At 42.1% G+C, this 21679-nt stretch overlaps 2 protein-coding genes across 7 annotated transcripts in view; both read left to right on the plus strand.

The window, feature by feature from the left end:
* Positions 1-89: 89 nt before the first annotated feature.
* bub1ba (BUB1 mitotic checkpoint serine/threonine kinase Ba) lies at positions 90-5569 on the plus strand. 5 transcript variants are annotated; one of them, XM_057353790.1, is made up of 17 exons: positions 108-238; positions 324-446; positions 528-688; positions 794-888; positions 1101-1213; positions 1300-1334; positions 1530-1611; positions 1695-1782; positions 1858-2072; positions 2207-2325; positions 2916-3050; positions 3404-3483; positions 3699-3878; positions 3966-4102; positions 4915-5050; positions 5153-5256; positions 5344-5569. In XM_057353790.1, the coding sequence occupies exons 1-17, from the start codon at positions 207-209 to the stop codon at positions 5456-5458; spliced, it is 1950 nt and encodes a 649-aa protein (XP_057209773.1). In that variant the 5' UTR covers positions 108-206; the 3' UTR covers positions 5459-5569. The 5 variants fall into 5 exon arrangements, with proteins under 5 accessions (XP_057209771.1, XP_057209773.1, XP_057209769.1 ...); XM_057353788.1 differs by having other exon boundaries at positions 90-175; positions 1695-2072; XM_057353786.1 differs by having other exon boundaries at positions 1695-2072.
* A 671-nt stretch (positions 5570-6240) lies between these two features.
* The window catches only part of pak6b (p21 protein (Cdc42/Rac)-activated kinase 6b), a 21377-nt gene continuing 5938 nt past the window's right edge, over positions 6241-21679 (plus strand). The window contains exons 1-6 of one of the 2 annotated variants that reach the window (XM_057352839.1): positions 6241-6353; positions 13083-13159; positions 16395-16610; positions 18383-18964; positions 19438-19926; positions 20000-20133. In XM_057352839.1, the coding sequence (XP_057208822.1) occupies positions 16404-16610; positions 18383-18964; positions 19438-19926; positions 20000-20133 (1412 nt within the window). In that variant the 5' untranslated portion in view covers positions 6241-6353; positions 13083-13159; positions 16395-16403. Of the gene's footprint in view, positions 6354-10084; positions 10509-13082; positions 13160-16394; positions 16611-18382; positions 18965-19437; positions 19927-19999; positions 20134-21679 lie in introns of those variants that run through there. The other variant, XM_057352838.1, reaches the window with a different exon arrangement.

The raw sequence follows: 21679 nt of genomic DNA on the forward strand, positions 1-21679 counted from the left end.
GAATCAACTGTTTGTTGAAGTCCCCCCGGCGTGTGACGTACAGCGCGATGTCCGCCCGGCGCACCAACGTCACAGTCACGTGATAACGTTTGAACTTAAACCTCGAATCGCGCGGCCCTAGCGGACAACGACATTCCCGTCACTCGGCATTTCATTTGTTTTTTCACTCTAGTCTGTATGTTTCTTCAATACGTAACGTTATATACATGAATGTAACGCGTGTACTTTATATTTGTAGGTGTGTTAATCTGTAGACTGACCGTAAATCGGCTCATGTTTATATTGTGAATACAAACAGCACGTGTTTTATCATTCTTACGCAGATCATATCGCGCAGGACTCATGGCTTTAGGGGATGAAAGAGCAAAATGTGAGTTATCACTCAATAACAGCAGCCTGTTTCCTCAGAAGAAGGTGGAGGAGGATCTGTCAGCTCCTCAGTGCAGGTCAGACATGATAACAACACTCGCATCAAACCTAGAACTGATCCATTGATCTGGTGAACTGAAACATTTGCTGTTCCGCAGTAACCCGGTGGAGAGTTTGGGCTCGTCTCACAGAGGTCACGAGGATGAAGCTGTGCCCCAGCATCTTCACATCATGTACTGTAAAGATCTGGTGTATCAGGAGGATCAGGAGTTTTCGTTGGAGGAGCTCAGAGCTCAGCGCTACTACAAAGCTTTGAGCGGTATGTCTGACATCATCAGGATTCATAACGCAGTGAAAAACCCTGCCTGATATCAGCGCGCGGGATCACACTGGTTTTTGTCTTTCCTTGTTACCTCGTTTCCAGAGAAAGCTTCACACCTGAGCAAACTGAAACAGGACCTACAGCTTCAGATCCAGCAGAAACTTCTACAGCAGAAAAACGGCGGCGCTTCACAGCAGGTCACCCACCTCCACATCTACAGTCATTTTGATCCCCAGCGATTTACACTTGAGCTGTATATTTGAAGCCAGATCTAGATTCATTCTCAGGAAGAGTTCACCCCAGAATCAAACCCCGTCATTTACTCGTCTGTCAGGTTGATTCTCTTGTTGATCTGAATGTGAACACGCAGAGAAGCATCTGGGAACTTGCTGTGATTTGGTTGTTTTAGATTGTTGGTGAAGAGACGGTTTCTGACGGCACGTGTGAGTCGACCTCCACTGGGGTTCAGTCTGCTCCGGTTGCAGTGCACAGCAAAGCAGAAGCCGGCTGTAAGAGTGACAGGTCAGTACTGCTCCACACCAGTCCTCTTTTCTCGAACACTTCAACCCTTCACTTAAATCCTTTTGTTGTTTTCTTGTGCTATTCAGTGGAAGTTCAATGGGTCGTGAAAACACGACTGACGGTGAGTTTTCAGATTTCTTGGTTGTTAAAAACAAATATTTTATGTTAATTTTGCCTTGTACATTTTCGTTTTAATTGCATAGCTTTGCCATTCCTCCTGTGGTGAACTAAACACAGCGGTTTCGTGAGGGTTTTTGTGTTCAAAAGCATGATATCATTTCTTGTGACGTCATTTGTGTGTGTGTGTGTGTGTCAGGTGGAAACGACTCCAAACTACAGAAGATGACGACATTGAAGCCCTTCACAGTTTTTGAGGAGGATCCTCAGTCGAGCAAGAAGTGCCAACACCTTCTCTCTCTTTCTTTCCATGTCTCGTGTGTTCTCGTAATATCGACCGTCGTCATCTTGTTCTTTCTTTCAGACCTGCTTCATCCAACCACAGGTCTCTAAAGTTGCCCACCCTGAATCCGAAAGCTCCCAGACCAAGAGCAGAGCTCTCTGCTGACAGAGTAAGACCAGCGTTTGATCGATCTGATTCTGTTTGCAAATGCTTCACCGCGGTTTGCCCGTCTGGTGTTTGGCAGGACGCGTCCATCGCTCACTCTGAGGAGCCCATCCTAAACGGACACTGGAACAAGACTCTGTGCCGCAGTCCAAACGACACGCGTGACTTCGCTCATGCGACTCCGCTCGCATCCACACCGTTCACGGGAGCGGAGAGACAGAAACTGACGGAGGATCTGAACACCGCTGCTCCTGAAGCCTCTCAGACGCAGAACACTGAGACCAGAATACTCAGGTACACACACTCAAGTGATGTATTAAAGCCGAGATTTCTGAACAATTCAAATCATGTGTGTGAGCAGACGGGTGATAAATGGTCAACAATGCCACGTTGTGTGTTTGTGTTACAGTGTGGTTTTTCTGTTATAGCCATATTCAGGAGATCAGTCATGATTGGAGAGGAACTTCATTGGTCGCTGTAACTCATGAGAGTGTGAAACCCTCCGAGCCCGCTGACATCATCCAGGAGGAGGAGATGCCCGAAACCCGTGAGAATTACAGCTCAAAAACCACTGTGATGTCATGCAGGGTTACAGTTCAGTGTGCTCATACTACCGCTGCTGGAGTAATTATGGGATGTTGTGGCAAATATACATCAGTTGGTTGTTATATTACTAAGAGTAGAAGATGTGTTCCACTTTCTTTACTGCTTGTGACCACTAGATGTCGCCATCAGGGTCGAACATGTGTTCATACATTCAGCGCTCTTAAATACAAAATCATCAGAGATATAAATATAATGATATGATGTAGAATGAGAGACGATATGAACTCTTCTTTACGTCCCCATGAGTTGTGTGGTATTAAGTATGAACATGTCAGCCTTAAGGATCTCAATAAACGTATCTGCCAATACATAATGGGACATAAAAGCATTCACTCACTTGCACTTACACTGATCTGTGATTTTTACGGCGTCGTTCAGCAGTTCAGCTTCGCATCAGATTCCAGATTGTGAGGTCTACCAAACACTATTGGCTTATTATTCTCAATCTAAAAAATGAAGTAGATAAGTGCATTCAGCATGAAAAACCTTGAGGGGCGGTCTCATTCTTGTGTGTTTGTCTGTTCACATCAGTTCCTACACCAGACGTCTGCAGTGAGGTCGTGAGATCCAGACTGCTTGAACAAGTCGACATGGCGTCATTTTCCAATTTCCACCGTCAAACAGGAGCTCTGCCTCCGGCCAGCGGACATGATGACCTTCTCCTCGGTATCTTACTGTCACAAGAATGTGTTTATGATCCTGTCATCTCAGGCTGTGTTTAAAGTGATCGTTTACCCAAAAATATCAATTCTGTCATCGCGTACTCGCCCTCAGATTGATTTCTTTGTTGTGCTGAACACAAAGGAAGATATTTGGAAGAATGTCATTAACCGAGCAGATCTCACCCCCTATTTACTGCCGTAGTAGGGAAAATACATACCATAGGAGTCAATGGGGGATGAGATCTGTTTGGTTACCGACATTCTTCCAAATACCTTCCTTTGTGTTCAGCACAACAAGGACATGTATACAGGTTTAGAACAGTGTGAGGGTGAGGAAATGGTTTTTCACATTTTCAGATGGAGAAGTGTTGCTTTACTGCAGTAAAGTGAAGGATTACACGCTCTACTCATCCAGCACTGGAACTGTTCTGATGAAGGTGAGACATGTGTATCTGTCTCACAACAACAACACAAAGTTGTTATTCATTCATTCTTTATTTTTTGCATTTGATAGTTAACTATGAAATGACACAAATATGTAGTGACAACGAAATGCGTTTCAAACATTAGAGAAATATTGGTGTGCTGGTTATAAACATTGACACGTGACTTTAGTTTCAGTAAAGACACACATGAGATGTGTTGTGCGCAGGTGGAGTCGTCTTCAGTGCCGTGGGATTTCTTCATCAGCTCAAAGATCAGATCTTCACTCTCCACACATCATGATGATGATGATGATGATGATGATGATGATGATGTGCACGTCTCCTGCTATCTTTATGATAACGGATGCTTGACTCTCTGGAGAGTTCCTCATGGAGTCACCGTTGAGGTTCTGCTCTCTCTCTTTCCTCAGACCGATCGTTGGTTTGTTTTTCAAAGCTCTCCGATTGTTTCTCATTGTTTATTTCACACGCAGGATCTGTTAGCTGAGCCGGTTGCGAGGGCAGATCTTCCTCATCTGGTGATTAGATTGCTGGACATGGTGAAGCGGCTTCATTCCTGTCAGATAGTTCATGGAGGTTTGAAGCCGGAAACACTGTACTTTTACCACAGGTACACTAATACTGCTCTGGGGTCAGACGTAACGCCCTCAGCTTTCACATTTCACAGTTTACAACAACATGGAGAAACACCCGTTTACCTGATTTCAACTGTTCAGTTATATTATGGTGAATTCTAATGGATTAAAGAAAAGAAATGATACCATGGGCTGTTTGAATACTTGATTCTGATTGGCTGGAAGGTGTGCATTAAAACAGTTTGATGCACGGGTACTTCCAGTACATTTGAAAATAACTCGCCTGTCTGGTCAAAAATTACACTCTAAACATCAATAACAGCTTTAACTGACCATGACCATGGTACATACGCGGGATAAAGTTTATCCCTTACATACTTTATTAATGTAATGCCCACATGAAAATGATAACGTAGAAAGAATTCTTTGTACTGTAATGTTTACCATAGTAAATATTTATAAGTAAGGTGTGGATTATCACGCTTATACCATGGTCATTTGCCAAGTTAAGGCTTTTATTGAATATTTACAGTGTCATTTTAGATCAGACAGGTGAAAATGAGGGTCATTTTGTCAGTTCATTTTAAACGCAATCAAACTGACTGGAGCTACCCGTGCGTTAAAGGCTTTTAATGCACACCTTCCAGCCAATCAGAATCCAGTATTCAAACAGACCACGGTATAATACTACATAATGCTAAACGTCTATATTGATAATTGTCAAGGTTTGTGTGGAACCGACCGTACCGTGGGTTTTCTGTCTGTTTTGTGAACAAGGGTGGTTGCGATTTAGTATGCACTAATTCCTTCATATTGTTTATTAGTCTGTGTTGATGTACATTTTCAGTGCCATGACGGCTCTGGATTTCTCAGCGTCGGTGGATCTTCAGATGCAGACTGATGTGAGAACGGCGCAGGTTTTATCTTCCTCACAGGATTATATCACACAAGGTCTCCTGACACCCTCTGCATCTCCGTATCAGGTACGTTCACAATCTTTGGTGTTTTGAGATGGTGTTGATTAGTATCGAACACTAAACCGAGCATGAGTGGTGTTGTGACGCAGTACTTCTGCTGTGCTGCAGGTGGATCTGATGGGTGTTGCAGAAATCACGCACATGTTAGTGTTGAATCGACCGCTGAAGGTGTCGCGGGGAAACCAGGGCTGGAGTTTGGATGAACATCACAGGTATCATCATCATTGTCATCTGTTATTCACACACACAGACAGGTGAAATGTGCTGAGATCGGCCGTGGATGTGGTTTCTCTCCTCAGCAGTTCTGTAGATCCTGTCTGGAAGGACTTTTTCCAGATGATTCTGAATGCAGGAGAGCTGTCGACAGAACTCGTCTTATCCAGTTTAATCAATAACCTGAAGGAGAGTTTATAAAGGACATTATTCCCTTCACAATACTCCATCAAACCAAACTACACTTTCAGTCCAAACGTGTTTTGTGTGTCTCTTTGATATGTTGTTTATACTCGTTAATAAACTATTTTGACAGCATTGACAAGTGTGTACTTCGTTTCATTTACAAAAGGAAGATTCTCCAGTGTTTTCATGAGATTACTAGAGAACGGCCAGGCTTGGAAGAGTCATGAGAAGTCAACTTTCAATGTTCTACAGTAAATAATCGGGTTTGTCATTTTTTTGTACGTTTGTTCTTTGTGAATGCAGGTGTAGAGTAAAACTCTTGATGTATATACTCTTAATATCTGTTCCATTGTTATAAACACTTGTAATGAAAGGAGAAATCAATTAGACAAAACCCCGACACTGTCTGAAATAATGGTTATTAGACATTTACACGTTAGATCTGTCACTTGTGTCTCAGACGGTGAAGGTGTTTATTTAAATACCAAATCTTTACTGTGTTTTACTGCATGTCAGCTGGTAGACAAGGACTTTGCTTTGGTCTACAGGTGCATTAGAGAACTACACAAGAAACCCCAAACAAATACTTGCTTAACAAATGTTTTACAAAATGTCCAAACACTTTGAAGTGCTCATCCAGATGGAAACTGTGACAGACGGCGAGTCGAACAGCTGTGTGTTGTGTTGTGTTGTGTTGTGTGTTAAGCAGAGGATTCGACTCTCATGTCTCTCACACACTACATACAGTCATGTAGATGATTGACGTGTGATGGGCGGAGTCCAGAGCTCTTTTGTTAGTGAAATGACTTGTGTTTGGATCTCTGGAGGACTTCTTTATGTGTCATGTGTTTTCATGGTTAACCAGGATCATGCATGTCAAACACGGATCAGCTGTAAGATGTGCCGTCGGGTGAGTAACTTGCGTTTGTCTAATGTTCACAGTATCATACATCATACCGCTCATGCCACACGCTTCAGTATGTGTACTTCATGCACGATCTGTGCTGCTTTAGTTCAGAACGACAGACTGCTGTACTGAAGCCTTGGTGCTGTGTTGTCATTGTGTCAAAATGATGTAAAGCAGTGTGCAATATTTAAAGAGACGGTACACCCAAAAATGTACCTGTAAGACTTCCTGTATGAACACAAAACCACTGAGACATTTCTCAAAATATCTTCTTTTGTGTTTCACTGAAGGAAGACCCGCATGCAGTACAGACTTTCAAGCACACGAGAGAGAATGCAGTATATGACTCTATCCCTTTAAAACAATAGCATGCTACACATTGCGCTGTATTTAGTATCGCTGATATAAAACACTTGTTTTGCATTTTATGTCCCTTGACTGAAATAATGTATGAAGAAGATTTTATTACTGGTGGTTCATTTATTGGACAGGAAACAGACGTTTAAGCACATGGCATTGTGGGATACAGTTGATCATAGTTTATAGATGATGGTTTATAGGAGCATAATACACACCATTATTGTGTATAAACTCATGAAGAAACGCGTGCACACACTGTATATTAGAGATGTTTTCTCTGCATGACCTGCCAGTGAGATTCCAGCATCAGCCAATCAAATCTTGCAGTTACGCATTATATTAAGGGGACACAAATTCATCATTAACTACAAACCCGATTCCAAAAAAGTTGGGACACTGTACAAATTGTGAATAAAAAAGGAATGCAATAATTTACGAATCTCATAAACTTATATTTTATTCACAATAGAATATAGATAACATATCAAATGTTGAAAGTCAGACATTTTGAAATGTCATGCCAAATATTGGCTCATTTTGGATTTCATGAGAGCTACACATTCCAAAAAAGTTGGGACAGGTAGCAATAAGAGGCCGGAAAAGTTAAATGTACATATAAGGAACAGCTGGAGGACCAATTTGCAACTTATTAGGTCAATTGGCAACATGATTGGGTATAAAAAGAGCCTCTCAGAGTGGCAGTGTCTCTCAGAAGTCAAGATGGGCAGAGGATCACCAATTCCCCCAATGCTGCGGCGAAAAATAGTGGAGCAATATCAGAAAGGAGTTTCTCAGAGAAAAATTGCAAAGAGTTTGAAGTTATCATCATCTACAGTGCATAATATCATCCAAAGATTCAGAGAATCTGGAACAATCTCTGTGCGTAAGGGTCAAGGCCGGAAAACCATACTGGATGCCCGTGATCTTCGGGCCCTTAGACGGCACTGCATCACATACAGGAATGCTACTGTAATGGAAATCACAACATGGGCTCAGGAATACTTCCAGAAAACATTGTCGGTGAACACAATCCACCGTGCCATTCGCCGTTGCCGGCTAAAACTCTATAGGTCAAAAAAGAAGCCATATCTAAACATGATCCAGAAGCGCAGGCGTTTTCTCTGGGCCAAGGCTCATTTAAAATGGACTGTGGCAAAGTGGAAAACTGTTCTGTGGTCAGACGAATCAAAATTTGAAGTTCTTTTTGGAAAACTGGGACGCCATGTCATCCGGACTAAAGAGGACAAGGACAACCCAAGTTGTTATCAGCGCTCAGTTCAGAAGCCTGCATCTCTGATGGTATGGGGTTGCATGAGTGCGTGTGGCATGGGCAGCTTACACATCTGGAAAGGCACCATCAATGCTGAAAGGTATATCCAAGTTCTAGAACAACATATGCTCCCATCCAGACGTCGTCTCTTTCAGGGAAGACCTTGCATTTTCCAACATGACAATGCCAGACCACATACTGCATCAATTACAACATCATGGCTGCGTAGAAGAAGGATCCGGGTACTGAAATGGCCAGCCTGCAGTCCAGATCTTTCACCCATAGAAAACATTTGGCGCATCATAAAGAGGAAGATGCGACAAAGAAGACCTAAGACAGTCGAGCAACTAGAAGCCTGTATTAGACAAGAATGGGACAACATTCCTATTCCTAAACTTGAGCAACTTGTCTCCTCAGTCCCCAGACGTTTGCAGACTGTTATAAAAAGAAGAGGGGATGCCACACAGTGGTAAACATGGCCTTGTCCCAACTTTTTTGAGATGTGTTGATGCCATGAAATTTAAAATCATTCTCTCAGTTTAAACATTTGACATGTCATCTATGTTGTATTCTGAATAAAATATTGAAATTTGAAACTTCCACATCATTGCATTCTGTTTTTATTCACAATTTGTACAGTGTCCCAACTTTTTTGGAATCGGGTTGCTTATTAACATGCATATTGCTTTTATATTCGTAAAGCACCTACAGTATCAATGCCTTATTCTGCGTCCCTTAATCCTACCCAAAATGACCTTATAAACAGTAATTAGGAGTTTATTGAGACCAAAGTCGTAGTTAATAGTTAGTGATTATACACGGCTCGTTGGAATGCTTGATTTTGATTGGCCAGTCGCGACATTACAGGTTGGTTATTCCCAGAGCCATTGAGAGAGAGAGTTCTGCCAACTCCGTTGACTTCAATGGAACACTTTCTTCACAGCAACGGAGGCTCTCAATAGTTCCCAGAAGTTACTAGTTACACATGAAGCTGCGACTAAACAGACCAACTGAGGTAAACGTCTAACCCATTTAAAGACGAAAGCCATTTAATGAATAAAAAATGAAAGAAATAAAGCATTTAAAGAGAAAACATAACTTCCTGGAACTATCTGAAGGCTCCATGAATCACGTGACGCTCCAGAGTTTTGGACTTCCATTGGCAGAACTCTCTCTCTCTCTCAATGGCTCTGGTTATTCCCAGATAACAACCTCTCAAAAATCTTTTTGACAAATTAAATATAAATATGTCTTTTAATAACGTATATGACATTATATTTACAAACGATTAAACCAAATTGCCTGTTCGTGACATTTGAACGTTGTTTCTTACTTTGAAAAAGAAAGTAAACGGTTTTTCCTCGCCGAAGGTCTGCATTCAGTTAAATTCACATTTCATGTCCAGTTTTTTTCTCATGTGTCAAGTAGCCGTGTAATAAGCGGGGTAATGTACAAGCAGACGGCTGTTATCGTGACATAAGCCCCTTCAGTGAGACACAAGGCCTGATCACACGGTCGGGTCTTATTTCTGCCATAACAACTGCTGTGTGTACATTATCCCTTACATCATAGTGAGAATCGGTCCCTATTCTAAAGTGTGACCAATCTTTCTATTCAAGCGTGCAGAAAGTTGACGTCTATCCAAAAAGTCAAGAGCGGTTTGATCTTCTGTGGTTAATATCGCAGTTGCATTTGACATGCACTTGACTCCACACAATCCTGCTAGCTTCACGTACTGGTGTTTGTACGTTCTATGGGTTGGTGTTTGGTAGTTACACAGTAATGTGAGTTTATGGGTTCAGAAGTGTAAAGTTAAAGCATGTTAAGAGCTTCAGCTGCATGTCAGCACACATCTGAAGTCATAAAGGGTGTGTCACGAATTCTTCCTCACATCATCTGCCTTTATAGTTTTGGGAGTTCCCTCGGTCAGATATGGGAAATAGTTTTCAGGGGATTCACGTTTGACTGATATAATAAAGCCGACGCAGTCCTTACACGAGACATTCTGATTGGCTAGTCACGAGTAGCTGTAAGTTCTACAGGTATAAACACGTTGAAATGGCTTGACTTTAGCTTCAGTCACAATGTTGAATCTTTCGAAACCGCTGAATTTGGAGTTTGGCGTGTTGGAGGAGCTCAGGTGTTCTTGGTGAAATGCGATGAGCTTTTCAGATGTTGAGCAGATATGAGCGCAGTCTGTCCATCTACACCTCATTTAACATCATGGATCATGAAGAGATGTTTGATAGGTTTAGTTTTGCTTTACTGGAAAGGTTGTGTGGTTCTGTCCTTCATTCCAGCTTTACTTCAGGTGGTGTCTAACGGCCTCCAGCACACTCCACGTCTGTCGTGTTGTGACTCAGATGAGTTAAAGACGCTCCCACATCTCAGAGACATGCAGCGGCATGAACGTGTTCATGTTGACAGGAGAAACGGCTCGTGTGTGTGTGTGTGTGTGTGTGTGTGTGTGTGTGGAAGTATGTGGAAGGCATCGGTGAGGTTCATGCCGTCTGCTCCACCATCCTCAGGTGAGACGCGTTCAGTGCTTTTCTTCTCTTTATCTCTCTTTCTATCTCGCTCTTTCTTGTGTGTGTGTGTGTGTGTGTGAGGTGATGGTGTTAAAACACTCGTCTTTGTTGGAGTAATAAAGGAAGAAGGTATGGCAGGGTAAGGAGAGGACGACAGCCTCTTGAAGAACTCAAGCCAGGAGTGAAGACGACGGGATGATCCTCGTCTTTCTGGTTCTCTCTGTCTGTGTTTTCTAAAGCCTGGGTTAAGAAAGGCACGGTTCAGTCAAAAATGAAACTTCTGCCATCATTTGTTCCTCCTCTGTATGTGACCGTTTCTTCAGTGGAGCGCAAAAGAAGATATTTTGAGGAATGTCTTCGTGCAACGGAAGTCAATGGAGTTCAGTGTTGTTTGATGATCAACATTCTTCAAAATATCTTCTGGTGTGTTCTGCAAGAACACATGCTGTGATTTTACTGCAGATAAACATCAAAGGACGCTTTGCTTTTACCATTTTGTGCAAGAAAATGTGTTTTTACATTGGCAACAACAAAACTCCTGTAAGAACACTTGAGTTAAAAGTATCTCTTTTATTTATGTCTTTATGAAGGGCATATTGTGGTAAAGTTTTTTCTTGTTTTTTCACTGTTGAGCTGAATTGATTGAAACTCTTTTAGTTATTTGAAGAGTTTGGTTCCAAAATGAGATGACTCCGTTTTTAAAATTGTTCAAAAATCATGTTTTTTATTGTGCATTCCAATTAATATCAATCAAACTACAGTTTGTTTTGATTTAAGTCAATATAACAAAAAAAATACAGCTAACTAACACAATAAAGCACACAAAAAAAATTAATTACAAAGTTAGCTCATTTTGGAAGCAAACTCTTCAAATATTTTATTAGGTTTGTTTGATGTAAGATTGTTATGTCTGTGGTAGGTTGATGGTCAGACACAACAGGCTTGTGATTTTCGATTATTATCTTGTGTGTCAGATGAAAGTCACCGGTCAAAAGAAGAGCGATGTAGAAGAGAGGGAGAGAGAGGAATTGTTGTTAGTCCGTTCATTTTCTTCTGATATAAATGCTTTAGAACACATCAAAACCTGAAGGCTATTGTTTGATTCAGACGGTGGATTTGCATGAGTCCGGGTTTGCTGTGGTGCCATTAAACATGTTTCTCTTTTCTTTTGTTTAACCGGTGTGACACGACGTCAGGTCAGAACTGTCAGATTTCATGCATTTTTATTGCATCTTCACACTCCTTCAGAGTCTCTAATGTTGTTCTAGAACATCTGTTATTAACGCTTCACAGACTCAGCTTTTCATGTAGATACATTCATCTCATTTACTGAATACCTTTGTACTTTATTCATCACATTCTTGACATGTTTTAACATGAAGCAGTGTAACATAAAACATGATTTATCATGGACTCTTATAAATGCACTGGAATGCTTTTAATTTTATTTATTTTTATTCAAGAAAATATCCTGAGAATTCGTTACTATTTTGTACTATTCCACTGTTTTATTTTAGTAAGAAGAAAACACTAAAGAGGACTACATTTGATCACAGTAATATAATACCCTTGACCCAGAAATATTTTACACAAAAATCAAAGTTCTCTCATCATTTCTTCTCTCTCATGTGTTTGTCTTTCTCCAGTGAAACGCAACAGAAGATATTTTGACTTTCAGTTGACTTTGATATTTGTTTGACTTTCAACATTCTTCAAAATATCTTCTGAACACTGCAAATTTTGTATTGTCTTATAGTACTACAGATATCTTAACGTTCTCAAATCAAGATACATTTTCTTGAGCAGAAAAGTGACACAAGATATTTTGTCTTGTTTTATGAAATACAATATAGAAGAATTAGGTACAGTATTCTTTTGGGGTGAGAAAAATAAACCTTAAATTAGGTACTAAAAAAAGTCTATTTAAAAGTTTTTCTCACCCTATTGGCAGATTTTTTTGTTTGTTTTAAACACAAATTTCCTTCGTTCTTATTTTCTTTTATAAAATAAGACTAAATAGATATTTTCACTAGAAAACAAGACAAAAATGCTTAGTAAGAATGTCATTTTTCGCAGTAAAGAAGGAAGAAGCTCGTACAGGTTTGATGGAAGTGAACAGTCACTTTTGGATGAACTGTCTCTTTCAACAGTTGAAGGAAGGGTGTATGTACAGGTAATGTCACACGCGTCTCAAGTGTGTTTGTATGATTTCTTCTGTGTAACTTCAAAGGATTCAATCTCAAAACTGTCTGGAATTACAAGCTCATTTATTCAGGAATGGTTTTTTTTCTGTGTAATGTTTTCCTCAGACTTTGTAAAACTTTAAGAAACGTGATCTTCTGTATTGTTTCATGGTACTCCATTAGATCTAGTTCATCATATATAATATTTTGATAAATGTGTGTAAATCACTGTGCGTTGTGTTTAGTTGAGTTGGTGTTGATTTGTGACGTGTTACAGATGTGAGTTTGATCACCGTAGATTAGAATATACATCAGCATGTGTACATATCCTCACACCCCGTCATCAAACACACACACTTCTCACTCATCTACTGTCTTCTGTTCTCATCAGAACTCATGAAGAGAGAAGATGAGTCCGTGAGCTGAACAGACAGAGATCATCATCGTATCAACAACACATCTCCACAGGTAAGACCACATGACGAAATATGACTTCCATGCTTATTGCAAAAAATTATATGTGATTTATGTAGCGCTTTTCACAATGTGCATTGTTCCAAAGCAGCTTTACAGGAGAAAATAAGAAAGACAGAAAAACACAGAAAAGGTCAAACACAGCGCAGTGCATGGGGTTTATAGAGCTTCTAATAAATCATCTCTAATATCAGCAGTCTCCCGGTGAGCAAGCCAACACGGCCCTGTGGCGAGGAACCCAAACTCCAGTGAGAAATAAATGGAGATAAAACCAGACTCAGCCGGGAGGGCCAGATCTCCTCTGACGTGTCACAGCTGCACTTTGATTAAAAGTTACTGAGTAAAAGTTTACGAGTAACAGGGAGAGATGATTGATTTAGGAAGTTTCATTTGTTGAAAGTGTTTAGGTCTAATTTGGTCTTATTTTGTGATGGATATCAGACAACAGAGGAATGTCATACGCAGGGAAAACAGTGATGGCATAATGTGACTGAGTGCAGCTAGAACTTCAAACTGCGGTCATGTGATGTAGGTTTAGCATTAATGTGACAAGTCGTCCGTGTGTTGTGATGTTTATTTCACCTAACTCAATTTATTGATGTCACATCTCTCTCAACATTACTACACAATTGGGCAACTTAATACAAGTAGATTTCTGAGTTTACTCGACTTAAAGACGCAGGTCCACTGAACTTGTTTAAAAGAAGACCTCAAGTTATTATTTAATTCAGTTCTTACATTCTTTTATAATACAAGACAGACCAAAACTCTTCAGACTGTTTGTGTTAAATGCCAAACAAATGATTTTAGCGCTCAACAGCTGACATATTTATATTTTTTATGTATGTAATTGTTTGTAAAACCTATTATTTTTCTCATTATTGTTCAGATAGTGCTGAGATCTCAGTGTTTCACGTGTTTATGATGTGTTGATGTCTCATTATTTTGCATATTCAGTGTTTAATGTTCACTAGCAGCTGAAGTTTACACAAGGAGAGACTGAAACTGTGTCAACAGCATCATCTCTGTTTGTATAGTCTTGTGTTGTTATGGGCTGTTCACTGTGTGTACTGCAGTGGATCTACTGGAAGTGCACAAATGACATATAAATAGTATATAAGTAGCTATGCTGTTAAGCTCATTTAAAGAAAACTTACTTGAAGTATAGTAGTTTACTGTGAGTATACTTCAAAGTGTACTTCGTCATCCGTGAAAAAAATGTGCTACAAGTATTGAACTAGTAAACTCTCGGTAGAGTATACGTTCACTTGCAGCTGCAGTGTTGTACGCTTGTTGTCTACTCAAAGTCTACAACTTTGTAACACCTGGAAGCATGCTTAAAAGAACACTTTTATCAAATCAAAAGTGGGCCAATTTAGTCCAATGCAGTATTGAGTTAGTGCATTCACGTTAGTACACTTACTAGGCTACACGTGCAGTATATTTCAAAGTATACTTGAACCAGGGGCGGCGCTACGGGTGGGAGATTGACAGGTGGACCACCCAGTCAGAGCCACGAAAATTATTTTTAATATTATTTTTTAACCTTAATTCTAAATTTGAATTGTATAAAGTAAATGAAAGCATTTTAATTGTTTGTTTATTAATAATAATATCCAAACATTATTAAGAATGTGCTCACGTGACGTCAGTTACGCTGCGCGCCAATATGGCTGTCTGTATATTCTCTTTCAATGATCATGCAAACATGGCTAAACAAACAGCTATCCGTGTGGCATTTAAAAACAACACGTCTAGATAAAGAAACGGAAGAAACACACACCGAGGCACCTGGAAATGAAGGTGAAATACACACAGCAACACCCAACGAGTCGATTGCGCTTCAGTCGGCACTCACTTAATCCTCGGTGTTTCGAGTCAGATCCGTGGGCGTGGCTTGTTGGTTTTGACTAAATCTTTGGTGTTTCAAGTCTTACGAAACCTTTACCCTAACCCACACCCTAACCTTACTCTAACCATCTAAACTACCTATGATTGTTAAAATTGACGAAAAAACACGTTTGGGTGATCACGTCTGACTCGAAACACCAAGGATTTAGTGAGAGCCTTCAGGCCTTCACTGATATTCTCACTCAGCCGGTGTTTAGTCAATCAAGTTTGTCTGACTCCAGATCAGATCAGTCCGCGATAGAAGAACCGAAAATATCCGATTACCGTAACTGATGGAAAGCCACGCTCCTTCAGCTCTTATTGGTATGAACAGTCTGAATGGATTGAATGCCATATTTTGTAAAGCATGCAGACATTTTCCTGAGGTACACACCGAGTTTCCGTTCACAAGAGACGGTTATACACACGGGAAACTCCTCCGACAGGCCCGTCACAAACACGAGTGTAGTTGCGCTGCCTCACGCGCGCAGCGAAAGCCGCGGGACCGCGCGGTGAAGCCGTTTCATTTGCAGAGCGACGTTTAGTGACTCGCATTTGACGCCACAGTGGGACAGAACGCCGCTCTTAAAATGACTCCGGTTGAAGGGGAGATGCGAATTATTCCGGCCCACCCACAATTTCACAGGCCCACCTGTCATGTACGTTCTGTACCCGCCTGTGACTTGAACCGTAAGTGTACTATGAGTAAACGCATTTACTAGAATAAAACTGCGGTGAATGTTGATCTTTTTTTCTTCTTCTCCATTATTCAGCATTGGAGTTTGGGGTCCTCGCCACAGCAGAGCAGTGCAGTGTTGGCTTGCTCACCGGGAGACTGCATTTATTTATTAGATATTATTTATTATAATGATCTTGCTTGGTCTATAAACACCATGCACTGTGCTGTGTTTTACCTTTCTGTGTTTTTCTTATTTGCTCCTGTAAAGCTGCTTTGGAACAATGCACATTGTGAAACGCGCTATATAAATAACATTGAATTGAATTGAATTGAATGTTGATGGATGACAGCGTGCGTTAGTCCAGTTCCTCCGGTGAGAACTCCAGACTTGATTCACGACCGTCTCGGTTTACCGTGGAACACGCAGAAGCCAGTGTCAGGTTTAAGCTCGAGATGTGGCAGTGACCTGCTTTAGGAAAGGGGTGTGTCTTCAGCTTCACACCTGTCTCCACCCCCTCTTTTTCTCGCCTCCGTCAGCGAGGAAGCGCTCGGTGTTGTTCGTCTGTCTGTTTGTTGTTGACGGATGTGGTGTTTTTAATGGCGTTGTTGGAGAAGCTGAGCGTGTCGTGTGCTGATGGGAAGGTCTCTTGTGTTCCACAGCTTGTCAGCATGTTTCAGAGGAAAAAGAAGAAGAGAAGGTTGGAGATCTCTGCACCGAAGAACTTCCAGCACCGGGTCCACACGTCCTTCGACCCGGTTCACGGCTGTTTCATTGGCCTGCCGCCTCAATGGCAAAGTCTCATAGAAACACTGAAGAGACCCAAACCCGTGGTGGACCCGTCCGGCATCACGCACGTGCACCGCAGACCGAAGAAGGTACACACAAACACGTCTGTCATCTGTCGTGTGTGTGGAAATGTGGCGTTATTGGATGGTTTGCTATAAATCAGATGGACGTGAGGATCTCTACACAGGACACACATAACTCACCCTCATATAATATCACTCACTCCTCGTACACTTTCTTGCTTACTATTCTTGTCTTGTTTTCCAGTACAAATGGCCAAGAGTCCTTGAATCAAAATAAAAAAAATTTGTGCTCAAAATAAGCAAAACAATCTGCCACTGGGGTGAGAAAAATCATCTTGAATTGAGTGACTAAGAAAAGAAAAGGGTCAACCTACATTCAAGATGATGTTTTTCTTGTTTTGAGCACAAATTCGCTGAAATGTCATATTTTTTCTGTCTAAAAACAAGACGGGTCATTTTGCTCATCAAGAAAATGCATCTTGATTCAAGGATTCTTGGCCATTTGTACCGGAAAACAAGACAAGAATACTAAGTGAGAAAGTCAATCTTTTTGTGGTTGCCGTAAATCATTATTATTAGTCGCCCTTCATGTTTGGAAACATCTAACTAGGACGAAAAGTGCTTGTCAACAACACAGTATTTAATCGTTTCAGTTTTCTGCACATCCCAGGTCTCAGAAGGACAGGGACAATATTATAGCAATTTTCTTCTACCGTGTGTAAAGTTGATTTCAAATAAAAAAACATCTTATAAATAGAAATATGAACTCATCAAACACTTTATATTTCATTTATATAACTAAGTTGAGAATGACTAGTAGGCTATGAATATTTTGTGTTATGTGTGGTCATTCATTGACAATTGAAAATGTTTTAAGAATGTTCTGGACTTCATCATTCACCTGCTGAACGCTGATGTAAAGACGTCCTCCGGGAGGTGTGTCCGCTCAAGTGTCAGTCAATGTGTCGCAGATTCATATTCAAACATTAAGGGGCGGTTTCCCGGACAGCGTTCGTTTAAACCAGGACTAGGCCTTAGTTAAATCAGGATATTGAAGTCGTTTTAAAAAAGCACACCTTACAAAAACATTACTGGTGTGCATCTCGAGACGAAACATCCGCACTGATATATTTTAAGATATGTCAGTGTTTCAGCTGTTTTCGATCAAGACACCGCTAACATTGAAGTTAGTCTGGGAATAGTCTTAAGCCCTGTCCGGTAAACCGCCCCTCTATCCGCATTTTAACACGTGTGTGTAAAGAATATGTTTTCATGTAACGTGATGCACTCATCGCATCCAGTCCTTCAACATTTGCTGAATGTTTGAGGTAAACCGAGGAGGATCAATTCTGTTCACATTTATGTGCCAAGCTAAACGAGTTTTACAAATGTGACCTAAATAGACCCTGGTGAAAGAAACAGCATATGCTGGTTTGGTATGTTTTGATGCTGGTTTGTGCTGGTTTAAACTAATCACGTGCTGGTCCATAGCTGGTTTAAACTGGTCACACCAGCAAAACATACCTAACCCATCATATGCTGGTTTTGATGCTGGTGGTGCTGGTTTAAACTGGTCATGTGCGGGTCCATAGCTGGTTTAAACTGGTCACAGCAGCAAAACATACCTTACGCTCTTTTTTCCGTCTTGGTGATTGTAAAACAATGAATTAAGTTCGTGCATGAACGTTGTTTCAAAAGCTGAACAGGTTTGTCCATATCGCTGAAAGATTGTGAAGAAATGCGTTTAATTGTTTTCTCTGGAATGACGTGAACGGTGATTTCACGTTGGTTTTAAGCACAAAACTGATGATGGTTCTTTTCTTTTTTTTGTCTTTCAGAGCATCGTGCGCGGCAGCTTCATCGGACACGACGATTATATTTCTGCGGCGATCGCGCAGTTGAGTCGACTGTCAGTGAGCAGCTCGAACTCTTTGAGACGCAGCAGTCCGTCTCTGCGCAAACGCGCGCAGTCTCTCGGCCGCCTGACAGAACTCACTGAAGGGGAAACATACGAGTATCAGGGACTGAATGAAGCCAATCAGAGAAACGGAAAGCAGGTCACAGACTGCCGCACGAGATCCCGACAGGTCCACAGTGAAAGTGGAAGTCCACGGGCCGGGTCTAAGATGACCTTTAACTGCAGTGACGACCGACCGAGAGCCAAGTCGATTCACGAAGCGTCGATGCTGATGGAAGAAACGGCGCTCATGCCGCGGGATATATTACTCCTGCCCAGAGCTGCTCGTGAACGGCCCGTGGTTTCAAGAACCGGCGGCAGAAACAGCGAAAGGCCCGTGTCGTGTCTCTACAGCACATACAGTGCGGCCGACGAATCAAACATCAGACCGAGCACGAGCGTGAGCGCGGGTCAGCCAAGAGTGTCAACACCCGCGAGACCGCACTCCGCTTACAACTTCAAGGTGTTTTTGCGCGAGTGGATTATTTCAATCGTTTCTAATCAAAAATAGTTTCACATTAGTTTCTAATTACTGATTATTAAACCCTCAGTGGAATGTTTTGTGTCACACGTGATGTCAGTTACCACAAAGACTATAACGGAAGTACACAAGATCTTGACAGAGTCTTACAGGGACAGTTCGCCCAAAAATGAAAAATCTTTCGTCATCATTTAGAGACCACACGAGGGAGAATAAATGATGTCAGAATTTTTTATTTGATCATTATATCATAAAAGGAAAACGTTCAGTTTTTTTTACCTGTTATAGTCTGAAGTGCCTCTGTCCACCCTTATAGTGTGCGATCGGTGTAAGTTATTTTAAACTTAATATAAGAAAGTTGACTTTTTATAATCTTCCTAGAAATGTTTATAAAGTCACCGTTTTATTATCTGAAGAACAACTTAAATGTTATTTTGTTTTTTGTTACTCTACAGATAAATTCTGCCGGTGACCCAGCCGGATCCAAACCCACTGTCACCAGTAGTCCAAAACCAGTTCATGGACCCCTCGCCCACCACACTCCACGTCAATTCTCTAATGGCAACTCCAGAAATTCACTCATCAACATCTCAACCGCTTCAGCCTCAGTCCCGCCAACACAAGACAGCCCGTCCCAGCCCAGACCCTCACCCACGGGCTCCTCCGCGAGTCCATCGGGTACATCATCGCCCTGTCTCAGACCAGCCCAAACACCCAGCGTCATCACAGAACCACCCAAAGTCACTCATGAACAGTTCAAAGCCGCTCTTCAGATGGTCGTGGACCAATGTGACCCTCGGACGTATCTGGAGAACTTCGTGAAGATCGGAGAAGGCTCGACGGGTGTGGTGTGCATCGCCCGGGAGAAGCACAGCGGGAGACAGGTGGCGGTGAAGATGATGGACCTGAGGAAACAGCAGAGGAGAGAGCTGCTCTTTAATGAAGTCAGTATTATTAACATCAGTAGTGTCGCTCGAGAGGTTTTGTGAGTCCGTGATAATGTTGTGAATGTGACAGGTGGTCATCATGAGAGATTACAGACACAGGAATGTGGTGGAGATGTTTAAGAGCGCTCTGGTGGGTGAAGAGCTGTGGGTTATCATGGAGTATCTGCAGGGCGGCGCTTTAACCAACATCGTTTCTGAAACCAGGTGATACAAACCTTTGACCTTTAGAACATCACATCTGCACTTCAGTTCACCTGAAACATGTCATCACCAAATACACTTTTTTACTTGATTGACTCACACTCATGTTGTTCCAAACCTGTTTTTGTTACTCACTAAAAGTGTTTACAGGAATCTCATGTAGCGCTGTCTCTCGCTTTACTCCTGTGTTGTATGTTGTATGTTGTGTTGTGTATTGCGTTGTTGTGTTGCGGTGTGTGTTGTGCGTTGTGGTGTATTGCGGTGTGGTGTGTTGCATTGTGGTGCGGTGTGTTGCGTTGCGATGCGTTGTTTGTTGTGCGTTGTGGTCTGTTGTGTTGTGTTGTGTGTTGCGGTGTGTTGTATTGCATTGTGGTGTGTTGCGTTGTGGTGTGGTGTGTTGTGTGTTGCGTTGCGATGCATTGATTGTTGTGCGTTGTGGTCTGTTGTGTTGTGTTGTGCGTTGTGGTCTGTTGTGTTGTGCGTTGTGGTCTGTTGCGATGTGTTGTGTTGTGCGTTGTGTTGTGGTCTGTTGCGATGTGTTGTGTTGTGCGTTGTGTTGTGGTCTGTTGCGATGTGTTGTGTTGTGCGTTGTGGTCTGTTGCGATGTGTTGTGTTGTGCTGTGGTCTGTTGCGGTGTGTTGTGTTGTGCGTTGTGTTGTGGTCTGTTGCGGTGTGTTGTGTTGCGCGTTGTGTTGTGGTCCGCAACGGACCACAACACAACGCGCAACACAACACACCGCAACAGACCACAACACAACGCACAACACACCCACAACCAAAACAACACATTGCAACAGACCACAACGCACCAACACAACGCACCCAACAACAACAGACAGCAACGACACACACGAACGACACAACACAACGCCAACACAACACACCGCAACAGACCACAACACAACGCACAACACAACACACCGCAACAGACCACAACACAACGTGCAACACACCACACCGCAACAGACCACAACACACCAACAGACCGCAACAGACCACAACACAACACACCGCAACAGACCACAACACAACGCACAACACCGCAACGGACCACAACACAACGCGCAACACAACACATGGCAACAGACCACAAACAACAAACACGACCACAACAGCAACGCACGAACAACGACACACCTCAACACCACAACACAACCAGCACAGACCACAACACACCCACGCCAACACGAACAAACACCACGAGACCGCAACAGACCACAACACAACACACGCAGCACGACACAAGCACCACACACAGACTCGGACGACCACAACACAACACACCGCAACAGCAAACACAGCCAAACACCGCAACGACCACACGAACACAACACACGCAACAGACCACAATCACGCACAACACAACACATGCAACAGACCACAACACAACGACACACAACACCGCAACAGACCACAACACAACGGCAACACACCACACCGCAACAGACCACAACACAACGACAACACGCAACACGACGCACAACACAACGCCACAACACAAACGCGCAACACAAACACATCGCAACAGACCACAACACAACGCACAACA

Source organism: Triplophysa rosa, linkage group LG15 (assembly GCF_024868665.1).
Source record: "Triplophysa rosa linkage group LG15, Trosa_1v2, whole genome shotgun sequence".
Taxonomy (NCBI): domain Eukaryota; kingdom Metazoa; phylum Chordata; class Actinopteri; order Cypriniformes; family Nemacheilidae; genus Triplophysa; species Triplophysa rosa.

Bases quoted from the DNA above. Each gene is read 5' to 3' on its own strand.
- bub1ba (XM_057353786.1), top strand. From the start codon at position 207: ATGAATGTAACGCGTGTACTTTATATTTGTAG. The intron at 689-793 runs GTATGTCTGACA...CCTCGTTTCCAG, and splicing joins CTACTACAAAGCTTTGAGCG to AGAAAGCTTCACACCTGAGC. The intron at 1,335-1,529 runs GTGAGTTTTCAG...TGTGTGTGTCAG, and splicing joins TCGTGAAAACACGACTGACG to GTGGAAACGACTCCAAACTA.